The 21,869-nt window shown below is 39.7% G+C and overlaps 1 protein-coding gene across 1 annotated transcript in view; it reads right to left on the reverse strand.

The window, feature by feature from the left end:
- Positions 1-852: 852 nt before the first annotated feature.
- TACR1 (tachykinin receptor 1) overlaps positions 853-21,869 on the reverse strand; it is a 165,399-nt gene continuing 144,382 nt past the window's right edge. Inside the window, exons 3-5 of the mRNA XM_061156324.1 lie at positions 14,863-15,013; positions 2,874-3,070; positions 853-1,144 (exon numbers count right to left, since the gene is read on the reverse strand). Of these exons, the coding sequence (XP_061012307.1) occupies positions 853-1,144; positions 2,874-3,070; positions 14,863-15,013 (640 nt within the window). The remainder of the gene's footprint in view (positions 1,145-2,873; positions 3,071-14,862; positions 15,014-21,869) is intronic.

Genomic DNA, 21,869 nt, shown 5'->3' on the forward strand with positions numbered 1-21,869 from the left:
GACTTACTGCTCTTATTATTCAATTTTTGGTTACACAAACAAAAATCACATAAAATCATTGAACTGATGAATGTTAAAATTTGAAGGGACACCTAGGTGATGTCATTCAGCCTCTTAGTTTTACAAATAAGGAAAGAGAGGATCAGATTAAGTGTTGCACAGTTCTGAGTCTTGGTTCGTAACAGACATTAACTAGTATCAGTGGACATATTCTATTTGCATTGGTGGTTCAGGATAGTCAATGGGGACACAATACAGATGAATTTGAAACTCTCAATTCCATGATGCATTGATTTATTGAGATGCCAAAAGGGGCAGAAGTATACCTTATTTTCATTGGTGCTTAGAAGAGGAGGTTAAATCTTTCATTCAGATTTTATCTGGTTTCTCCTTTTGTTACCTTATCAAGCAGAGGCTGATGCAGTGTGAGCCACCAGCTAAAGGAAAATAATCTAAGCAAGACTGAGAACACCTTTATTGAAGTAAGACAGGATCTCTAGACAAACAGATTGGTTTGATCTGTTGCTGCACTGCAGGAATCACCCTGAAATGAGTACATGCAATTGAAATTAATTCTAGAATCTTGGAATGGATTGCAGAGAAAATCAAGTTTAACCTCATTGTACAGGCTCAGAGAAGTCGATGATTTTTTGGTCACACAGCATGTGTGTGACAAAGATATAGAAGAATGTAGGTTTTTGACTCCAGAATGGAATGTTTTCCCCAAACTATTCTCAGCCTTTCACAAGTCCCAAGGGTGTTTCTTATGGATTTTATACTGAAGCTTTATCCATGCATGAAATGAAGCAAGACAAAGATAGAGGTGGCCGTGCCTGCTGAAAGCCCCGTGGTCTAGGAGAGCATGTTGGAGTAGAAGCTTAAGCTCTCCATCGTGGTCTTAGAGTCGCTGTGAGAGGGGTCATTGGAGATCTGGTCCAGGGATGAGGGCGTGGCCTTAGGCCCTTCCTCCAGGTCTTCCTCATGGGCCCCCACCACTGTGGAGACAGTGGTCTCCAGGCGGCTGACTTTATAGATGCTGCCTTGGGTCTGGAGGTACCTGGTGGATTTCATTTCGAACCCTTCATGTTCGCCAGTACTGATGAAAGGGCAGCACCGAAAGGCGTGCTTGAAGCCCAGACGGAACCTGGAAAGAGAGTGGATGGACAAGTAACGCTTGAGTATGGCCTGCTATCAGGGGTGTTCCCACCATTGCAGAAGCTGTTTAATATGAGGATATACCCAAATGAGACTCTGTCTTTTTCTTTTTTTAAATTAATTGATAACTGGAGATGCTAAGGGCAAAAGATTCAAAGGTCAGTTGTCAAGGTCAACTCCAGGATTAGAACCCAAGTTCATGTGAAATTCAAGTCTGTACTGAGGGTGGTAGTTGAAATGTTCTGCCTCCATCTGCTCTGGGTCAGTTCAGCATCAGTAAAAACATTCACCAAGTGTTCATTATATGTACAATACAGTGTCAAGACTCAGTCCTTTCCTTCAAGTAGCTCACTGACTTTCTACCAATCGTGTCCCTTCAGTGTGCCTCAGTTTCCCTGTGTTTTCAGCATGGAGAATCAGCTTTTACTTAAAAGATGTGCTGAGAGATTTAACCTAGAAATATTTAGGTGGGTTGTGAGGCTCTTAGAAGAAAGATACATCTGTGAGTTAGACAAAGACCATCTGGACAAGTCCCAGGGAATATCTGTCTTCAAAGTCATAGTCCCTGAATGTCTCACTCATAGAAGGCTCCTTATAGGCTGATAACTGTTGGCCATAAATGTGACAAGTCTTTTATCCCTCCCCTCCTTCTCCTGTCTCCCTTTTTCACACAGAGGCTGAGGTGGTGCTCCAGATGACTGAACTGCCACCACAGCTTCCCAGCTCCCTTTTGGAGATTCTGCACACTGGGGTGGATTCCTTGTTGTTGATCACCATTCCTGATGGTTCTTTCTTTTCTTACTTGTCTGAAGTTGGCTTCCACTCCAGGAAAGGCTCTCCTGGCCCCTGTGGCCAAACAAAGGCAGAATCAGACCTTTGAGGCTCTGACTTCTTTTTGCTTACCCTGTCCTGCTGGAAGTACTGGAAGAAACTGGACAAAGCTACCAAAAAAAATTTTTTTAAGACTTTTTTTTGATGTGGACAATTTTTAAAGTCTATTGAATTTGTTACAATATTGATTCTGTTTTGTGTTTTGGTTTTCCGACTGCAAGGCATGTAGGATCGTAGCTCCCCAACCTGGAACTGAACCCGCCCTACCCACGCTGCATTGGAAAGTGAAATCTTAACCACTGGACTGCCAGGGAAGTCCCTGCCCAGATGGGATGGGAAGAGGAAAATGAGAGATCAGAGAAGGGAAAAAAATGCCACGTGGTGGATAACATTCGAGTGGCATCGATCTCTCTCTCTCGTTCTCTCTCACTCTCTGACTCATTCATTTTCTGACTCTTTCTCTCTCTGATTCTCTGTCTCTTTCTGCACACACTACTCTCTGTACATGGGATCCTTAGAGTAGATTGAACAAATTCATGAACTTGATCCAGCTGGCAACCTGATTTATGTGTATTAATCACAGAGAGTTTTTATCTGCCCTGCACCCGACCCTCCAATACTGACTTAGTAACCAGTGGTATGTGTTTCTGGCTCCTCTTGCAAAGGAACAAAGGTCTTCTCACGGCTCCTATTCCTGCATGGTGACAAGACCGTTTGTCTTTGTAGTCCCCAAGAAGGTGACCTAATTGAGCAGAGTCGGCTGTGAGAGAGGAGTGAGTGGTGCAGACTATAGAAAACTAATCATCGCTTGGTTCAGTCAGCAGGGATTCAACAGAAGGATTATTAGTTTCTTGTCCTGGAGAGAGTATGGGGGATGAGGGTCTTACCTGTCATTGAGACAGCAGTAGATGATGGGGTTGTACATGGTAGAGCTCATGGCCAGCCACATAATGGCCAGGTAAACCTGCTGAATAAACTTCTCCAGGTAGAGATCAGGGTTGATGTAAGGCAGGAGGAAGAAGATGTGGAAGGGCAACCAGCAGATAGCAAAGGTGCATACAACAACGATCATCATCTTAACCACCTGGCAAGAGAGTGAGACAGGTAAGACTAGCAGCCCATCTTCCCTTTATAATGGTTCTTTTCTCTCTTACCCTGCCCACTTACTATGCACAGTGTGATATGCAATATAAAGTAACTATCAATATAACAACACCTTTCAAGGTGGAGGAAGGACCGCCTTGTGGTACCAAAGGACTTTGGTTATATCAGTGATTCCCAGAGAGTGGCCCCAGGACCAGGAACATAAATATTACTTGAGAAGTTGTCAGGAATGCAAATTCTTAGACCCCATTCCAATCTAACTGAATCAGAAACTTTGAATGTGGGACTCAGAATTCAGTGTTTGAGAAGCCCTTCGGATTATTCTCATGTGCATTCATGTTTGAGAATATCATATCATACTTCTGGGCAATGGCTGGAGAAGCCAAGGGAGACCAGATTAATGAGCAAAGGGTGTTCAGGAAGAAAAGATCCAGGAATGGGGAGAAAGCAGCAGAAGGAAAAGGGCCATGAGTCAGAGTAGGCTGCTAGACTTGAAGACTCTGGGGGAGGGAAAGAGAATGGGTAGGATTTGGATAGCTGCAGCAAGGGATTGTCAGATGTTTAAAGGGAATATTCATAAAATGGATTTATGAATATAGGGTGATATAACCCATCCCTTTTTATTCCCAAGAAATCTTAAGAGAAAGAATGACCTAGAAGATGTGTGGCCAATATAGTAGAATAAGAAGGTAGTGAGTTCATCTCCTCGCATGGGCACACCAGAATTACAACTAGTTACAAAGTGACTATATATGGGAAAAGCTGAAGACTAGCAGAAAAGATTTTCTACAACTAAAGATGTAAAGAAGGAATCACAATGAGATGGGTAAGAGAAATAGAGATGCAATGTAGTGAAGATTCATACCCTTGGGAAGGTAAACCACAAATGGAAGGATAATCACAATTGCATAGTTCCTCCCCAAGGAACAAGAGGTCTGAGCCCCACGCTGGGTTCCTAGTGGGTCCTGACCTGGGAAGACAACACCCAAGACTCTCTGACTTTGAAAGCCACCAGGGCTTATACACAGGAGTGCGAGAAGATTGTAGGAAACAGAAATTCTGTTCCTAAGAGAGCCCAAGTCAGACCTACCTGCTGACCTTAAAGTCTCCTGGAGAGGCAGGAGGCAATTGGGACCACCTCCAAGGACGAAAATACTGGTGGCAGCCATTTTAGGGAGTTCATTCTACCTTGAGGACATTGATTTTGGCAAATCTCATTTTGGAGTTATCCTTTTAGCCTGTTAGATCTAGGAGCTTACCCACACACCAGTGGGCTGATATCAGCCCCAGAGCCCTCATTGACCCATAGTCTTGGAGAAGACTCTTGAGAGTCCCTTGGACTGCAAGGAAATCCAACCAGTCCATCCTAAAGGAGATCAGTCCTGGGTGTTCATTGGAAGGACTGATGCTGAAGCTCCAATACTTCAGCCACCTGATGTGAAGAGTTGGCTCTTTTGAAAAGACCCTGATGCTGGGAAAGATTGAGGGCAGGAGGAGAAGGGGACGACAGAGGATGAGATGGTTGGATGGCATCACCGACTCAATGGACATGAATTTGGGTAAATTCCGGGAGTTGGTGATGGACAGGGAGGCCTGGCGTGCTGTAGTCCATGGGGTCCCAAAGTTGCACATGACTGAGCTACTGAACTGAACTGAACTGAAGGAATTCCATACTACTCTCCATAGTGGCTGTACCAATTTACATTCGAAACAACAGTTTAGGAGGGTTCCTTTCTCTCCACACTCTCTCCAGCTTTTATTGTTTGTGGATTTTTTTGATGGTAGCCATTCTAGCTGGTGAGAAGTGATCCCTCATTGTAGTTTTGATTTACATTTCTCTAATAATTAGCAATGTTGAACATCTTTTCATATGTCTCTTGGCCATCTATATGTCTTGTTTGGAGAAATGTCTATTCAGGTCCTCTGCCCATTTTTTGATTGGGTTGCTTGTTTTGATGCTATTAAGCATTATGAGTTATTTGTAAATTTTGGAGACTAATCCCTTGTTGGTCACATCACTGGCAAATATTTCTTCCAATCTGTGGTTTGTCTTTTTGTTTTGTTTATCATTTCCTTTGCTGTGCAAAAGCTTTTGAGTTTAAGTTGGTCCCATTTGTTTATTTTTGTTCTTATTTCCCTTATTTTGGGAGATCAATTGAAAAAGATATTGCTATTACTGATATCAGAGAGTGTTCTGCCTATGTTTTCCTCTAGGAGTTTTATAGTGCCCAGTCTAACATTTAGGTCTTTTGTGTGTGTGTGTGTGTGTGTGTGTTGTTTTTTAAATTTATTTTTTAATTGGAGGATAATTGCTTTACAGAATTTTGTTGCTTTCTACCAAATATCAACATGAATCAGCCATAGGTCCCCTCTCTCTTGAACCTCCCTCCCATCTCTCTCCCCATTCTGCCCCTCTAGGTTGTTACAGAGCCCCTGTTTGAGTTCCCCGAGTCACTCAGCAAATTCCCATTGGCTATCTATTTTGCATATTTTAGCGTATGTATTTCCATGCTACTCTCTCCAGGCATCTCACTCTCTCCTTCCACGCTCCCCCGACACTATGTCCATAAGTCTGTTCTCTATGTCTGTCTCTCCACTGCTGCCCTGCATATAAATTCGTCAATACCATCTTTCTAGATTCCATATATATGTGTTAGTGTACAATAGTTATCTTTCTTTCTGACTTACTTCCCTGTGTATTATAGGATCTAGTTTCATCCACCTATTAGAACTGACTTAAATGTGTTCCTTTTTATGGCTGAGTAATATTCCTGTGTGTGTGTGTGTGCGTGTGTGTGTGTGTGTGTGTGTGTGTGTGTGTATACTTCTTTATCCATTCATCTGTTGATGGACATCTAGGTTGCTTCCATGTTCTAGCTATTGTAAATAGTGCTGCAATGAACATTGGGGTTCATGTATCTTTTTTGGTTTTGGCCTCAGGGTATATGCCTAGGAGTGGGATTGCTGAGTCATAAGTTTTATTTCTAGTTTTTTAAAGGAATCTCCATACTGTTTTCCATAGTGGCTGTATCAGTTTATATTCCCATCAACAGTGCAAGAGGGTTCCCTTTCCTCCATACCCTCTCCAGCATTTATTGTTTGTAGACTTCTTGATGATGGCCATTCTGACTGGAGTGAGGTGATATCTCATTGTAGTTTTGATATGCAGTTCTCTAATAATGTGTGATGTTGAGCATCTTTTCATGTGTTTGTTAGCCATTTATATGTCTTCTTTGGAGAAATTTCTGTTTAGGTTGTTCCCCCTTGTTTTGATTGGGTTGTTTGTTTTTCTGGTATTGACTTGTATGAGCTGCTTGTATATTTTGGAGAATAATCCATTGTCAGTTGTTTCATTTGCTATTATTTTCTCCCATTCTGAACATTGCCTTTTCACCTTGTTTAGAGTTTCCTTTGCTGAGCAAAAGCTTTTAAGTCTAATTAGGTCCCACTTGTTTATTTTTGCTTTTATTTCCATTACCCTAGGAGATGGTTCATAAAGGATCTTGCTTTGATTTATGTTATCGAGTGTTCTGCTATGTTTTGCCTATGAGTGCTCTGCCTGTGTTTTCCTCTAAGAGTTTTATAGTTTCTGGTCTTACATTTATGTCTTTAATCCATTCTGAGTTTATCTTTGTGTATGGTGTTAGGAAGTGTTCTAATTTCATTCTTTTACATGTAGCTATCCAGTTTAAACAGCACCACTCATTGAAGAGGTTATCTTTGCCCTATTGTATATCTTGCCTCCTTTGTCAAAAATAAGGTACCCATAGGTGCATGGATTTATCTTGGGGCTCTCTATCTTGCTCCTTTGGTCTATATTTCTGTTTTTGTGCCAGTACCATAGTGTCTTGATGAATGTGGCTTTGTAGTATAATCTGAAGTCAGGAAAGTTGATTCCTCCAGCTCCATTCTTCTTTCTCAAGACTGCTTTGGCTATTTGGGCTCTTTTGTGTTTCCATACAGATTGCTTAATTATTTGTTCTAGTTCTGTGAAAAATACCCTTGGTAGTTTCATAGGGAGTGCATTGAATATATTCGGATCTTTGTGTAGTGTCCCTTCTTATCTCTTGTAATATTCTTTATTTTAATGTCTATTTTGTCTTATATGATGGTTGCTACTCCAGCTTTCTTTTGATTTCCATTTGCATGGAATATATTTTTCCATCCTCTCACTTTCAGGCTATATGTATCTTTAGGTCTGAAGTGGGTTGCTTGTAGACAGCATATATATGGGTCTGGTTTTTATATCCATTCATCCAGTCTGTGTCTTTTGGCTGGAACATTTAATCGATTTACATTTAAAGTAATTATTGATATATATGTTCTTAGTGCCATTTTCTTAATTGTTTGGAGTTTGTTTTTGTCACTGCTGATGGTGATTGCAACCATGAAATTGAAAGACACTTGATCTTTGGAAGAAAGACTATGACAAACCTAGACAGCATATTAAAAAGCAGAGACGTTACTTTGCCAACAAAGGTCCATAAAGTCAAAGCTATGACTTTTTCAGTAGTCATGTATGGATGTGAGAGTTGGACCATAAAGAAGGCTGAGTGCTAAAGAATGGATGCTTTTAACTGTGGTGTTGGAGAAGACTCTTGAGAGTACAGTCCCTTGCACTGCAAGGAGATCAAACCAGTCAATCCTAAAGGAAATCAATCTTGAATACTCATGCTAAAGCTGAAACTGCAATAGTTTGGCCACCTGATGTGAAGAGCCAACTCGTTGGAAAAGACCCTGATGCTGGGAAGAATTGGAGGCAGGAGGAGAAGGGGATGACAGAGAGTGAGATGGTTGGATGGCATCACTGACTCAATGGACACAACTTTCAGCAAGCTCTGGGAGATGGTGAAGGACAGGGAAGCCTGGAGTGCTGCAGTCCATGGGATTGCAGGGTTGGACATGGCTGAGTGACTGAACAACAAATTGCCATTTTCTTAATTGCTTGGGGTTTGTTTTTGTAGATCTTTTTCTTCTCTTGTATTTCCTGACTATAAGTCCCTTTAACATTTGTTGTAAAGCTGATTTGGTGGTAGTAAATTCTCTTAACATTTGCTTGTCTGTAAAGCTTTTGATTTCTCCATCAATTTTGAATGAGATCTTTGCTTAGAGTAATTTTGGTTGTAGATTTTTTCACTTTCAGTATTTTAAATATATCCTGTCATTCCCTTCTGGCCTGCAGAGTTTCTACTGAAAGATTAACTGTTAATATATGGAGTTTCCTTTGTATGTTACTTGTTGCTTTTCCCTTGCTGCCTTTAATATTCTTTCTTTGTCTTCAATCTTTGTTAGATTGATTAGTATATGTCTTGGCATGTTTCTCTTTGAGTTTATCCTGTATGGGACTCTGTGCTTCTTGGACTTGATTGACTATTTCCTTTCCCATGCTGGGGAAATTATCAACTCTAATCTCTTGAAAAATTTTCTCATACTCTTTCTTTTCTCTTCTTTTTCTTTGAATGTTGGTGCATTTAATATTGTCCCAGAGGTCTCTGAGACTATCCTTAGTGTTTTTCATTTTTTTCCCTTTATTCTGCTCTTCAGCAGTTATTTCCACCATTCTATCTTCCAGCTCACTTATCCGATCTTCTGCCTCAGATATTCTGCTATTGATTCCTTCCAGAGTATTTTTTTTTTTTTACTTTTATTTGCATTTATTTTCTGCGGCATTTATTCCCGGGCCATAAGTTTTTGTTTCTTCAGTTTCTTTTTTTTTTTTTTTTTAATCTGATATTCATGTTTATTTTTTTATTTTTTTATTATTATTATTTTTTTTTTCCAGTGGGTTTTGTCATACATTGATATGAATCAGCCATGGATTTACATGTATTCCCAATCCCGATCCCCCCTCCCACCTCCCTCTCCACCCGATTCCTCTGGGTCTTCCCAGTGCACCAGGCCGGAGCACTTGTCTCGTGCATCCCACCTGGGCTGGTGATCTGTTTCACCATAGATAGTATACATGCTGTTCTTTTGAAATATCCCACCCTCACATTCTCCCACAAAGTTCAAAAGTCTGTTCTGTATTTCTGTGTCTCTTTTTCTGTTCTGCATATAGGGTTATCGTTATCACCTTTCTAAATTCCATATACATGTGTCAGTATGCTGTAATGTTCTTTATCTTTCTGGCTTACTTCACTCTGTATAATGGGCTCCAGCTTCATCCATCTCATTAGGACTGGTTCAAATGAATTCTTTTTAATGGCTGAGTAATATTCCATGGTGTATATGTACCACAGCTTCCTTAACCATTCATCTGCTGATGGGCATCTAGGTTGCTTCCATGTCCTGGCTATTATAAACAGTGCTGCGATGAACATTGGGGTGCACGTGTCTCTTTCAGATCTGGTTTCCTCAGTGTGTATGCCCAGAAGTGGGATTGCTGGGTCATATGGCAGTTCTATTTCCAGTTTTTTAAGAAATCTCCACACTGGGATATCTTTTTCTTCTGTGCAACCTCCTCTTCTGGTTTAGGAACAATCTGTTCTTTTTCAGTAAGGATCATCTCAATGTGGCAGGGAGAGCTCATGTAGGGGTTGATCTGACTGTGAGCTCTCTAAGTCCTGCGCCGCATCTTGGGGGCTTTGTTCACTTGGATGTGCTCAATGACCAGAGAATCTACATCTAAGCCCTTAAGTTCAGCATTACTCTCTGCATTTTTGAGCATGTGTAGTAAAAATTCAGCACTCTTTTTGGGCCACCGACCCTGCGTCCAGCCCCACTGTTTGGCCTGTGTACACCTACCAACTCCACCATTGTAACGACGGAATGGCACACATTGCTTCTTTAAAGTGACATCCTTCAGATACTTGGTGGCTTTTCGGATATGCATACCCTTTATGGCCTGGGCAGTCTCACGAGTGTTCTTAAAGTGAACACGAAGATTTGAACCTCTTGATTTGCATGATTTTGTGGGGTTTTCTGGGTCGAGTGAATAGCGCACCATTTTTAAGGGTCAGCTCAGACCACTTACCGGAAAAGCCAGAGTATTTTTAATACCAGTAATTGTGTTGTTTGTCTCCATATGTTTATTCTTTATTTCTTCTATATCTTTGTTAATTGATTCTTGCACCTTCTACGTTCTATTTTTGAGGTTTTGAATCATCTTTTCTATCATTATTCTGAATTCTTTTCTGGTAGTTTGCCTATTTCCTCTTCATTTATTTGGACTTGTGTCTTTCTAGGTTGTTCCTTCATTTGTACAGTATTTCTCTGCCTTTTCTTTTCTTTTTTTAAAAATTTTTTGTATTTGAGGTCTCTTTTTCCCAGACTTTGAGGTTGAATTCTTTCTTCCTTTAGTTTCTGCCCTTGTAAAGTTGGTCCAGGGATTTGTGTAAGCTTCATGTAGAGTGTGACTTGTGCTTGCATCCTTTTGGAAGGGGGTGAATTTTTTACCCTTCTGATGGGCAGGGCTGAGTGAGGTGGTAATTCTGTCTGCTGATGATTGGGTTTATGTTTTTGCTTTGTTTACTGTTTGGATGAGGCATTTGTGCAGGGAGCTACTGGCAGTTGGGCGATGCTTGGTCTTGTGTACAAGTGGTTGCTTTTGTGGGAGTTCTCACTATTTGATACTCCAGGGCATCTGGTCCCATCACCTCATGGGAAATAGATGGGGAGGCAGTGGAAACCGTGTCAGACTTTATTTTTGGGGGCTCCAAAATCACTGCGGATGGTGACTGCAGCCATGAAATTAAAAGACGCTTACTCCTTGGAAGGAAAGTTATGACCAACCTAGACAGCAGATTAAAAAGCAGAGACATTACTTTGCCAGCAAAGGTCGGTCAAGGCTATGGTTTTTCCAGTGGTCATGTATGGATGTGAGAGTTGGACTGTGAAGAAAGCTGAGCGCCGAAAAATTGATGCTTTTGAACTATGGTGTTGGAGAAGACTCTTGAGAGTCCCTTGGACTGCAAGGAGATCCAACCAGTCCATCCTAAAGGAGATTAGTCCTGGGTGTTCATTGGAAGGACTGAGGCTGAAGCTGAAACTCCAGTACTTTGGCCACCTCATGCAAAGAGCTGACTCATTGGAAAAGACCCTGATGCTGGGAGGGATTGGGGGCAGGAGGAGAAGGGGACGACAGAGGCTGAGATGGCTGGATGGCATCACCGACTCGATGGGCATGAGTTTGAGTAAACTCCGGGAGTTGGTGACGGACAGGGAGGCCTGTGCTGCGATTCATGGGGTCACAAAGAGTCGGACATGACTGAGCGACTGAACTGAACTGAGGTTTAGGAGTTCTCTGGTAGTCTAGTGTCTTGGAGTCAGTGCTACCACTCCAAAGGCTCTGGGTTTGGAGACTCTCCAGGGAACAGAGATTCCAGAGATGGTTTGGTATGGCATTAAATGGGATTAAAATGAATATACAAAAATGAGAAACAAAAGACGCACCCCACACCAAAATCAATTACAAAATCAGGCAAATAATAACTAAAATAATAGAATATACACACATACATATACACCCATAAACAAATCCGAAATAGTAAAAAAAAAAAAAAAAGTACAATAGATAGACCCGCTGAACAAAGGAAACCAAAAATGGTATCCACTGGTTAAGAACAAAGCTAACTAAAGCACAAACTAAACAAGGTGCCAACTGGGGAATAAAACAATGAAAACAGAAGAAACTGACCATATGGTGAGAAAAAGAAAGAAAAGAACAAAAGAATGGAAGTGTAAAGTTAAGCAGAAGTAGATAAAGAATACACACAGATTTGTTGCATTTCTATATACTACTAATGAACTATCAGAGGAGAAATTAAGAAAAGAATCCCATTTACAATTACTCAGAAAGACTTAAATATTTAAGGATAAACTGAACCAAGGATCTAGAAGACTTGTACATGGAAAACTATAAAACATTGATAGAATAAATTGAAGAAGACACAAACAAAAATTAATATAGACCAATATATAGCAAGCTTACAGAATGGAAGAATTAATATTAAAATGACCATGCTACTGAAGGTAACATACAGACTCAACGTAATTTATCAAAATATCAAAGACAATCTCACAGAACTAGAGCTAAGAATTCTAAAATTTATATGGCCACACAAAAGACTCCAAATAGACCTAACAAGCTTGAGAAATAAGAACAAAGCTAAGGGTATGATGCCCCTAATTTCAAAAAACTATGCTAAAATCTATAGTAATAAAAACAGTATGGTACTGGCACAGAGCAGACACAGAACTCAATAGAATAGAATAGAGATCCCAGAAAAAAACCCACACTCATACGGTCAATTAATCTGTGACAACAGAGGCAAGGATCTACAGGGGGAAAAGAAAGCCTCTTCAACAAGGTATGTTGGGAAAGTTGATTGCTGCATACAAAATAATCAAACTGGATCACAGTGTCACATAATGATTGGACATAAAATCAAAGTGCATGGAATTAATAAATTCAAAGTGGATGAAAAACTTAAAGAGCCAAAACCATAAAACTTCTAGAAGAAAACATAAGCACCACCCTTTTTGACCCCGGTCTTAGCTGGTTTTTTGTCTCCTCAGGCAAGGGAACAAAAGCAAAAATAAGCAAGTGGGACTACATCAAAGTGAAAAGCTTTTGCACAGTGAGGGAAACCACAAACAAAGCAAAAAAGTAGCCTACTAAATTGAAGAAGATATTTGCAAACAATGTATCTGTTAGGAGATTAATGTCCAAAATATACAAAGAACTCATATAACTCAACATCAAGAAAACCATACAACTGCATTAAAAAATAAACAGGGACATGTATAGGTGTTTTTCTTTTTTCCAAGAAGGTATACAGGTGGCCAAATGGCACATGTAAAGATTCCCAACATCACTAATCATTAGGGAACTGCAAACCAAACCACAATGAGATATTACTCACATGTATCGTAAGGCTGTATTACAAAGACAACAACTAAGGGCTCGCAAGGAGAAACTGTTAGTGGAAACAGAAGCTGGTGCAGCCATGCTGGAAAACAGTATGAAGATTCCTTAACAAACTGAAAATAGAACACCATATGATCCAGCATGTCCACTCGTGGATATTTATCCAAAGGAAACAAAGACACTTTGAAAACATACATGTACCCTGATGTTTATAGCAACATTACAATAGCGAAGATATGAAAGCAACCTAAGTGTCCCCTGATAGAGGAATGGGTATAAAAATGCATATACATACAATAGAATATTACTCAATCATTGAAAATAAAAACTTGTCATTTGGGACAACATGGATATATCCAGAGGGTATTATTCCAAGAGTAAGTCAAATACCACATGACTTCACTTATATGTGGACTCTAAAAGCAAAACAAAGAAACAAACACAACAAAAGCAGATTCACAGAGCAAAACAAAGAAACAAACACAACAAAAGCAGATTCACAGATGTAGCAAATAAAAGAGTGGTTGCCAGAAAGAAGGGGGATGGGCAGGTGGATGAAATGGGTGAAGGGGAGTAAGGGGTGCAGACCTCAAGTAAGTCATGGGGATATAATAAGCCACATAAGGAATATAGTCCATAATATTTTAATAGCTTTGTGTAGGGAGAGATGGTTACTAGAATTATTGTGGTGATAATGGATGTAAATGGCCCATCATTATGCTATACACCTGAAACTAAATACTATTTTAAGTCGACTATATTTCAATAAAAAAGAAAAGCTATCTAGCATCTGCACAATGAAATACTACGCAAAGAGGTACTAAAAGAGGGGAAAAAAGAATGAGAAAGCTGTTTCTATATTGAGTTTTGAAGATTTTGTGGATACTATTAAATTAAAGAATGAGGGGAAGAAAAGTGCATATTTACTATTTATGCAAAAAAGAAAAGAATATATGTTTATTTGGCTTATAAATGCATTACAATATCTGAAAAGATTAATAACAAATAACAGTGGTTACCATGATGTGTGTGTGTGTGTGTGTGTGTGTGTGTGTGTGCATACGTGCATAAACATTTGGGAACTCGGTAGACAGAGGACCTAGAAAGGAGTGAGCATTTTCATGGTAAGACTCAATATATTTTTTCACTTTTAATTTTTAAACAATTTAAGACTCCCAAGAAGTTGCAAAAATAGGACAGAATTCTCAGGTACCCATCACAAAGCTTCTCCCAGTGATACCATCTTACCTAGCTATGCCACACAATTAAAATCAAGAAACCGATGATAGTACAGTACTATTAACTAAACTACAGGCTGTATTTGGAATTTGCCAGCTTTTACATGCACTTTTTTGGTGTATAGTTCTATGAAATTTTATCATATGCAGAGATAAGTAAAAAATCCACAGTAATGAGGATACAGAACTGCTCCATTATCGCAAGGAAATTCACTCATGCAATCCCTTTGTAGGCAGATTCTTCCCCCAGTACTAATCCTGGCAATTCCCAGTTTGTTCTCCATCACCCTAGTTTTGTTTCTTTTAAAAAGTACTTTTTGATGTTTGAACGAAATGAACGTATTATTTTGTCAAATTGTAATAACTAAAAAGAACTGAATAGCTCTTCATGCTTCTGTAGTTAAATCTGTGTGCTTGTGTTTTAATGAGTAGACAGTTTTCTGTTAGTTTTAAGGTGAGAATGAGGGGGCTTATGCCTGTACAGTCAGGTCTAGGTTACAAACACATTGAAGGACGATTTCTTCCTCCCCTCCCTTCCCCTTCCCTCCTTTCTACGGTTCTTGGGACCCAGGGACTGCCTCCGGGACTCCTGAGGCTCGGGCTCACATGCTTACCAGTCTGCCACCTGTGCCAGGGTGGGTTAAGTGCTGCTAGCCCTTTACTCACCTTGCGCTTGGCAGAGACTTGCTCGTGGTAGCGGTCAGAGGAGTCTCCAGGTATCTCACTGGCCCACAGTGTGATGCCCACTACGGTGTAAGCATAACCTATCACCAGCAGGGGGAGGAAGTAGATCAGCACAGTCACACAGATGTGGTACCTGCAACAAGGTGAACAGGAGCAGTCAGTTCAAGAAGTAACAGGGCTGGTCAAGCCTTGACAGTTACCTGTCTCAGACTAGCTACTTGCATGAATAAGTAGGTGATCTATTAGTAGGTAAAGTAGAGAAAGCAAATCTTTTGGACGTGTTTTTCTTGTGGACTTTTCCGTAATGGAGATTCCTGTTCAGAATGAAAAGAATAAACATTAATGAAAGGGAACTGAATTTGTTGAACATTTACAGCAGTTTTAGTTGATGTTAAGTTCAGTATTGCTTACTGCTCCCTCCAAAGAAAAATGCAAACTTAGGCTGAATTAATAGGAGGATATTTTCTAGAATAAAGAAGGTGATTGTACCACTCAATTGTACTTGTCAGATTTAAACTTAGGCTTAGTTTTGATGCAGGGACACGGATCAATAGACCAGCTAGTACATTCAGATGAGAGCGATTTTGATGGTTAATAAGACTTGTTTAGTTGCTAACTTTTGTCTTAATCTTTTGCAACTCCATGGACTCTAGCCAGCCAGGCTCCTCTGTCCATGGGATTTCCCAGGCAAGAATACTGGAGTAGGTTGCTATTACCTTCTCCAACTGGATCTTCCTGATCCAAAGATCAAACTCGTGTGTCCTGCATTGGCAAGTGAATTTTTTACCACTGAGCCAAACCATTCTAAATGACAGATGGATTCATGGATATAAGTATAATTTTCTTGGAGAGAAACAAAACTTATCCCAGAATTAGGATCAGTAGGAGAGATTTACAAAGTTTAAGCTACTTATAAGCATAGTTCTTAAATATATATCTCTCGATGGAAGCTGTCTGAGTTAGTGCTTGAAAGACAGTTACCAAAGGATTTGAGTCTGACTGGAACATGAACAAGAAACAAACCTTTGCAGTGTTAGCCCACAGATTCTGAGGTTTCCAACAACAGCACAACTTGTTCTATTCTGTTTAAGGTGAGGGTCATTGTAAGTTAGACATTTAAGTAAGTTATTTGAGTTTTGAGAAAGAGTATTTTCTCTCAGAGGGCCCTTGGAAGGTGCGGCTGGTTATAGGGCTTTCCCTCTGATGTGAGTGTAATGCAAAAGCTCAGATTTTCTAATAGTAATAACATGAGAACAGCTAATATTTGGGGAGGTTTACTCTAGGTCACTCTGTTAATAATTACATTAATGACAGTGTTAATGGCAGAACTGGAAGTTAGATTTTATTTAGTGAAGAACACAATGCCAAGGACTTTACTGGCAATATTTTCTTTAACCCTCAAAACAAGGGTAGTGAGAAATGGAATATTTCCTGCCATATCAACAAACAAGTATGTCGCAGTCATCAGCAATTCCATCCCTCCAACTGTGAATTTCTGAGCCTGGAGGGCACCCGGAAAGAACAATACCTACTATCCAGCAGCCTCAGCCACTCCCCTGGTGAGCACTGAGGACTGGGGTGTGTGTGTGTGAAAAGCATTAGAAACTGGCCCCAGATAGCTGAGATACATGTGAAAGAAATGATTTCAGTGAGCCCAGGCTCTTGTATCTGCTCACGTATAATAAAGCACTAAATTACTTAAGATATCTGGTTTTCTTTAATTAACAATAATCTTTTGCTGTTCGGACTACTTGCCCCTTGTTGCAAACTTCTATATAACTTGACTCCTCCTCCTGCCTCCTGAGAGCCGTTCTAGCAGGGTTACTTGAGATGCTGTCTCCTGGACTTGAAGTCCTAAAAATTTCCATAAAATAAAACATAACTTGCAACTTCCAGTTGTGATTATTTTTCAAATGGACAGTTTTGGCAACCGACAAAGGGATCCAGAATGGATTCCTATCCTTGACCTGAGCTCTACGAGTATCTGGAGCCTTGGTACCAGCAGAGGCCTCCTGTGCCCATCTGCCTTCTTGAAATCCAGACAGATCTGAGTGAATCTTCCAGGATCTCAAATCTCCTATATTGGTTGATGACCTTGAGTTTTATTTGGGGGAAAATGTTATCCTTGAAACTTGGTTTCAAGAAGAGGTACCTGGATCTCTCAGCTTAGACACTGGGTAGGACATCCTCAAAGTAGTGGGAAGATTTTTCTCAATTTAGGTGCTAAGTAGGATATCCTCGGTGTTCAGGCACTGGGAAGATTTTGCTTAAGCAGGAGATCCTCAGTGTTAAGGCCCTGGGAAGACTCTTTGTATACTGAGTGGTCAGCCTCAGTCTAGCAACTGGGAAGACTGCTCAAACACTGCGTAAGGTAGGACTGAGTTATTAGGGGGGAAGACTGGCATGTTGTTTTTCCTTGACTTGGCTACCTTCATAGAGTTTGTCAAAATAAAACTGAAATCTTCCTAGAGCTTCTGACCTCCAAAAAGGACTCTCTCTTCCTGGCTGGCAACAGCTTTCTCAGATGACTGAGAAATTTGCAGGAGTGGTGGAAGCAAGACCTCATGCATACCATGCAGCTTGTTCCTACAGGAAAACCCACTCATGTAATTAACAAACTGCTCAACAGGGGACACACAAAAGACTTGGCTATTCCACAATCTGAGCACCCATGGAAGTCTTATATTCCACTGGGAAACCCGAGACATGTAAGATGGGGCTTAAACAACTCTGGGGCAAAACCAGAGAACTTAAGCTCCCCAAAAGCACACACTGGTCCATCACATGCAATTTTATCTTAACAAACTGACTTCAAAATGGAAAATAAAAGTCTCAAAATAAAAAGGAATGAGAAATCGCCAATACCCATGCAAAACCTGCAGGTATTTACTTGATTGGAAATTGGAGGAAATCTCACCATGGAAATTGAGGGGGCTCTTTCATTGCCCATGCAATTAAGTTTCATTATTGTGAAAAGCTGGCTTAGTAAAAATACATTTTCAGACTTAAACAGAGACTTTCTAGAGGGAAGCTTGCATTTCTCTTTGTCTCTGAGATGTAAATGTTCTACTTGATCTTCCCAGGTCCTTCTGTGCTTTTTTGTTTTGTTTGTTTGTGTTTTTGAAAACTTGGTCTTGAGAGTAAAACTCTCTGGGTTTAGGTTACATCCTCTCCCATTCTCTTATGGGGAGGTCTTTTGCATCTTAATGGTTTGAATTTCTATTGAGATATATTTTATTGGTGGCCAAGTGATGGATCATTTAAAATTGGGAAAACTAACTGGTAAATCTAAAGTATGCTCATCATAGCCAGTGGTACCTATAAACAAAAATCAAACTAAAGGTGAAATTATGTATCTAATAATTAAACTAAGGACTTCCATACTTTATTTAAAACAAGTTAAAAAAAACTGGCTTGAGAAGCTTCATTTGTGGTCTGTGCTTCTTCTCAGTGGGTTTTACAATGTCTAAAAAGAGTATTAAAATAATTATAATATAAGCATGAAAAACCTGTAAGGAAAGTCTGACTATAATTCCCAACAAGTTAGAATTTCTTTAAGGTGTTATCTCAAATGAATAAAGAAATATTTGGATGATTAGTTAAAATGGGACCAATAAAATGGACATTTATGTGATTAAAACAAGATTTGATATTACTACACTACCTAAAGCTAAATGGGCCCAAAGGGACACCTACTGGTCCCCAACATTAAAAGCCAAAGGAGTCTATCCTACTTACCTCAGGTTTTACAATACATATTAAAAAGGCTGAATGAATCACAAGGTGGAATCAAGATTGCTGGGAGAAATATCAACAAGCTCAGATATGCAGATGACACCACCCTAATGGCAGAAAGTAAAAGAGGAACTAAAGAGCCTCTTGATGAAGGTGAAAGAGGAGAGTGAAAAAGCTGGCTTAAAACTCAACTTTCAAAAAATGAAGATCATGGCATCTGGTCCCATCACTTCATGGCAAATTGAAGGGGAAACAAGACAAAAGAAATTAAAACAAAAACAAACAAATGGAAAAAAAAAAGAAGAAAAACAAATAAATAAATAAACAAACAGGATCTAATTAAACTTAAAAGTTTTTGTTTTGCAAAAGGAACTGTTAGGTAGTTAGAATAGGCAATAGGAGTCCGGAATGGCGGTGGCTAAAAGACAAGGAAGGGAAAAGCCCACAAAAATAGAAAAAAGGAAGGTCCGAGGACCCGAGTGAGGACCTCAGGTAGAACAAACAGCACTCCAGCTAGCCCAGTTTACATAGGGCAGGACTGGGGGAGGAAAAAAACATATAAAAAGAGGAGCCAAAAGGCTGAGGGTCTCTCGTGCGCTGTCTTCTCTTCGTGTCTTTTGGGTTGGCATGCCCTCATGCCTGAAGGATGTATTTTCCTTTATTTTCTAAATAAAACTGAGCTGTAACATGGAGCTGTAACACTCTGTACAGATCTGTCTGAGAGCTGTAACAATGATCTGTCCAAGAGCTATGACACGCCGAGGGCTTTAACGTCCGTTGCTTCAAATTTTTGTTGTGACGGGGCAGGACCGAGGAAATGACACACTCGCCTGACAGAACCATGGACAAAATGAAAATACAAACTACTGAATGGGGTAAAATATTTATAAATGATATAACTGATAATGGTTCAATATTCAAAATATATAAACAGTTCATACAACTCAATATCAAGAAATAACCCAATTAAAAAATAGACAGAAGAAGACCTGAACAGACATATTTCAAGGAAGACATAGATAGCTAACAGGCACATGAAAACATGCTTAACATCACTAATCATCAGAAAAACGTGTCAAAACCATAGTGAGATATCACCTCGCCACTATCAGAATGGCTATCATCAAAAAGGAACTAAAGAGCATTTTGATAAAGGTGAAAGAGGAGAGTGAAAATGTGGCTTAAAACTCAACATTTAAGAAACTAAGATCATGGCATCCAGTCTCATCACTTCACGGCAAATAGATAGGGAAACAATGGAAACAGTGACAGACTTTATTTTCTTGGGTTCCAAAATCACTGCAGATGGTGACTGCAGCCATGAAATTAAAAGACACTTTCTCCTTAGAAGAAAAGCTATGACAAACTTATACAGTATATTAAAAAGCAGACATTACTTTGCCAACAAAGGTCCATCTAGTCAAGGCTATGGTTTTTCCAGTAGTCATGTATGGATGTGAGAGTTGGACCATAAAGACGGCTGAGCACCAAATAATTGATGCTTTTGAACTGTGGTGTTGGAGAAGGCTCTTGGACTTCTAGGAAGTAAAACCAGGGCATCCTAAAGGAAATCAGTCCTGAATATTCAATGGAGGGACTGTTGCTGAAGCTCCAATACTTTGGCCACTTAATGTGAAGAGCTGACTCATTGGAAAAGACCCTGATGCTGAGAAAGATTGAAGGCAGGAGGAGAAGGGGATGACAGAGGATGAGATGGTTGGATGGTATCACTGACTCAATGGACATGAGTTTGAGCAAATTCCAGGAGATAGTGAAGGACAGGGGAGCCTAGAGTGCTGCAGTCCATGGGGTCACAAAGAGTCGGACATGACTGAGTGACTAAACAAAAATCATCAAAAAATCTACAGATAACAAATGTTGGTGAGGATGTGGAGAAAAGGGAATGCTCCTACACTGTTGGTAGGAATGTAAATCAGTGAGACCACTATGGAAAACAGAAAGGAGGTTCCTCAAAAAACTAAAAGTAGCACTAATATATGACCTAGAAATTTTACTCCTGAATGTATGTCCAAAAAAAAAAAAAAAGAATTCAAAAGAATACATGCATCCCAGTGTTCATGGCAGCATTATTGACCATAGCCAAACTATGGAAACAATCTAAGTATTCACTGACAGATGAATGAATAAGGAAGATGTGGTATATAAATATGAAATACTACTCAGCCATAAAAATAATTAAATTTTGCCACTTGCAACAACATGGATAGACTTGGAGGGTACTTAGTGAAATAAGTCAGACAGAAAGAAAAATGCTGTATGTTATCCCTTACATGTGGAATCTAAAAAATAAAACAAATTAATGAATGTAACAACAAAGAAAACACTCACAGGTATAGCAACAACCTAGTGTTTACCAGTGGTGAGAGGCAAGGGTGGAGGGCCAAGATAGAAGTATAGGGTTAAGAGGTACAAATTACTATATATAAAATAAATAAGCTACAAGGATATATTGCAAAGTATAGGGGATGTAGCCAATATTATATAATACTATAAATGGAGTATGGGCTTCCCTGGTGGCTCAGATGGTAAAGCATCTGCCTGCAACGTGGGAGACCCGGGTTTGATCTGTGGGTTGAAAAGATCCCCTGGAGAAGGAAATGGCAACCCACTCCAGTATTCTTGCCTGGAAAATTCCATGGACGGAGGAGCCTAGTGGGCTATAGTCCATGGGGTCGCAAAGAGTCGGACACGATTGAGTGACTTCATTTCACTTCACTTTAATAAATGAAGTATAATTTCTAAAATTGTGAACCACTATGCTGCACTAAAATATATAATATTAATCAACTGTGCTACAATCTTTTAAAAAGACCAAATAAAAAAACACAAAAATTCAATGCATAAATCTCATCTCTCTTATCATGTGGGAACCAAGCAGTCTCTTCTGTCACAGACTATTGTAGTCACTCTTGATTTTTTCTCTGGCTCACTTTGGCACATCCCTGATCCCTGATCTCTGAGCTCTTCTTACAAGGCTGATATTAATTCTGAGAGCTGACTCTCAGATTTGAGAGCCAAAAAATCCCCCCATGAAGCTATACAAAAATAAGATTATACTAGGTTCTATTGATCAATTCTCTAAAATAGTGATTTTGGCAAAATATTAAAATGTAAGTTTGAACTGCAAGAATATGGTAAAACTTCTCCAAGAAGATGTCAAGATGGAAGAAATGTTGTTTTTATATTTTCTAATGATTAAATATCGATCATTTGACCTACATTCATTTAATCTT

This window comes from Dama dama, chromosome 11 (genome assembly GCF_033118175.1).
Source record: "Dama dama isolate Ldn47 chromosome 11, ASM3311817v1, whole genome shotgun sequence".
Lineage (NCBI taxonomy): Eukaryota > Metazoa > Chordata > Mammalia > Artiodactyla > Cervidae > Dama > Dama dama.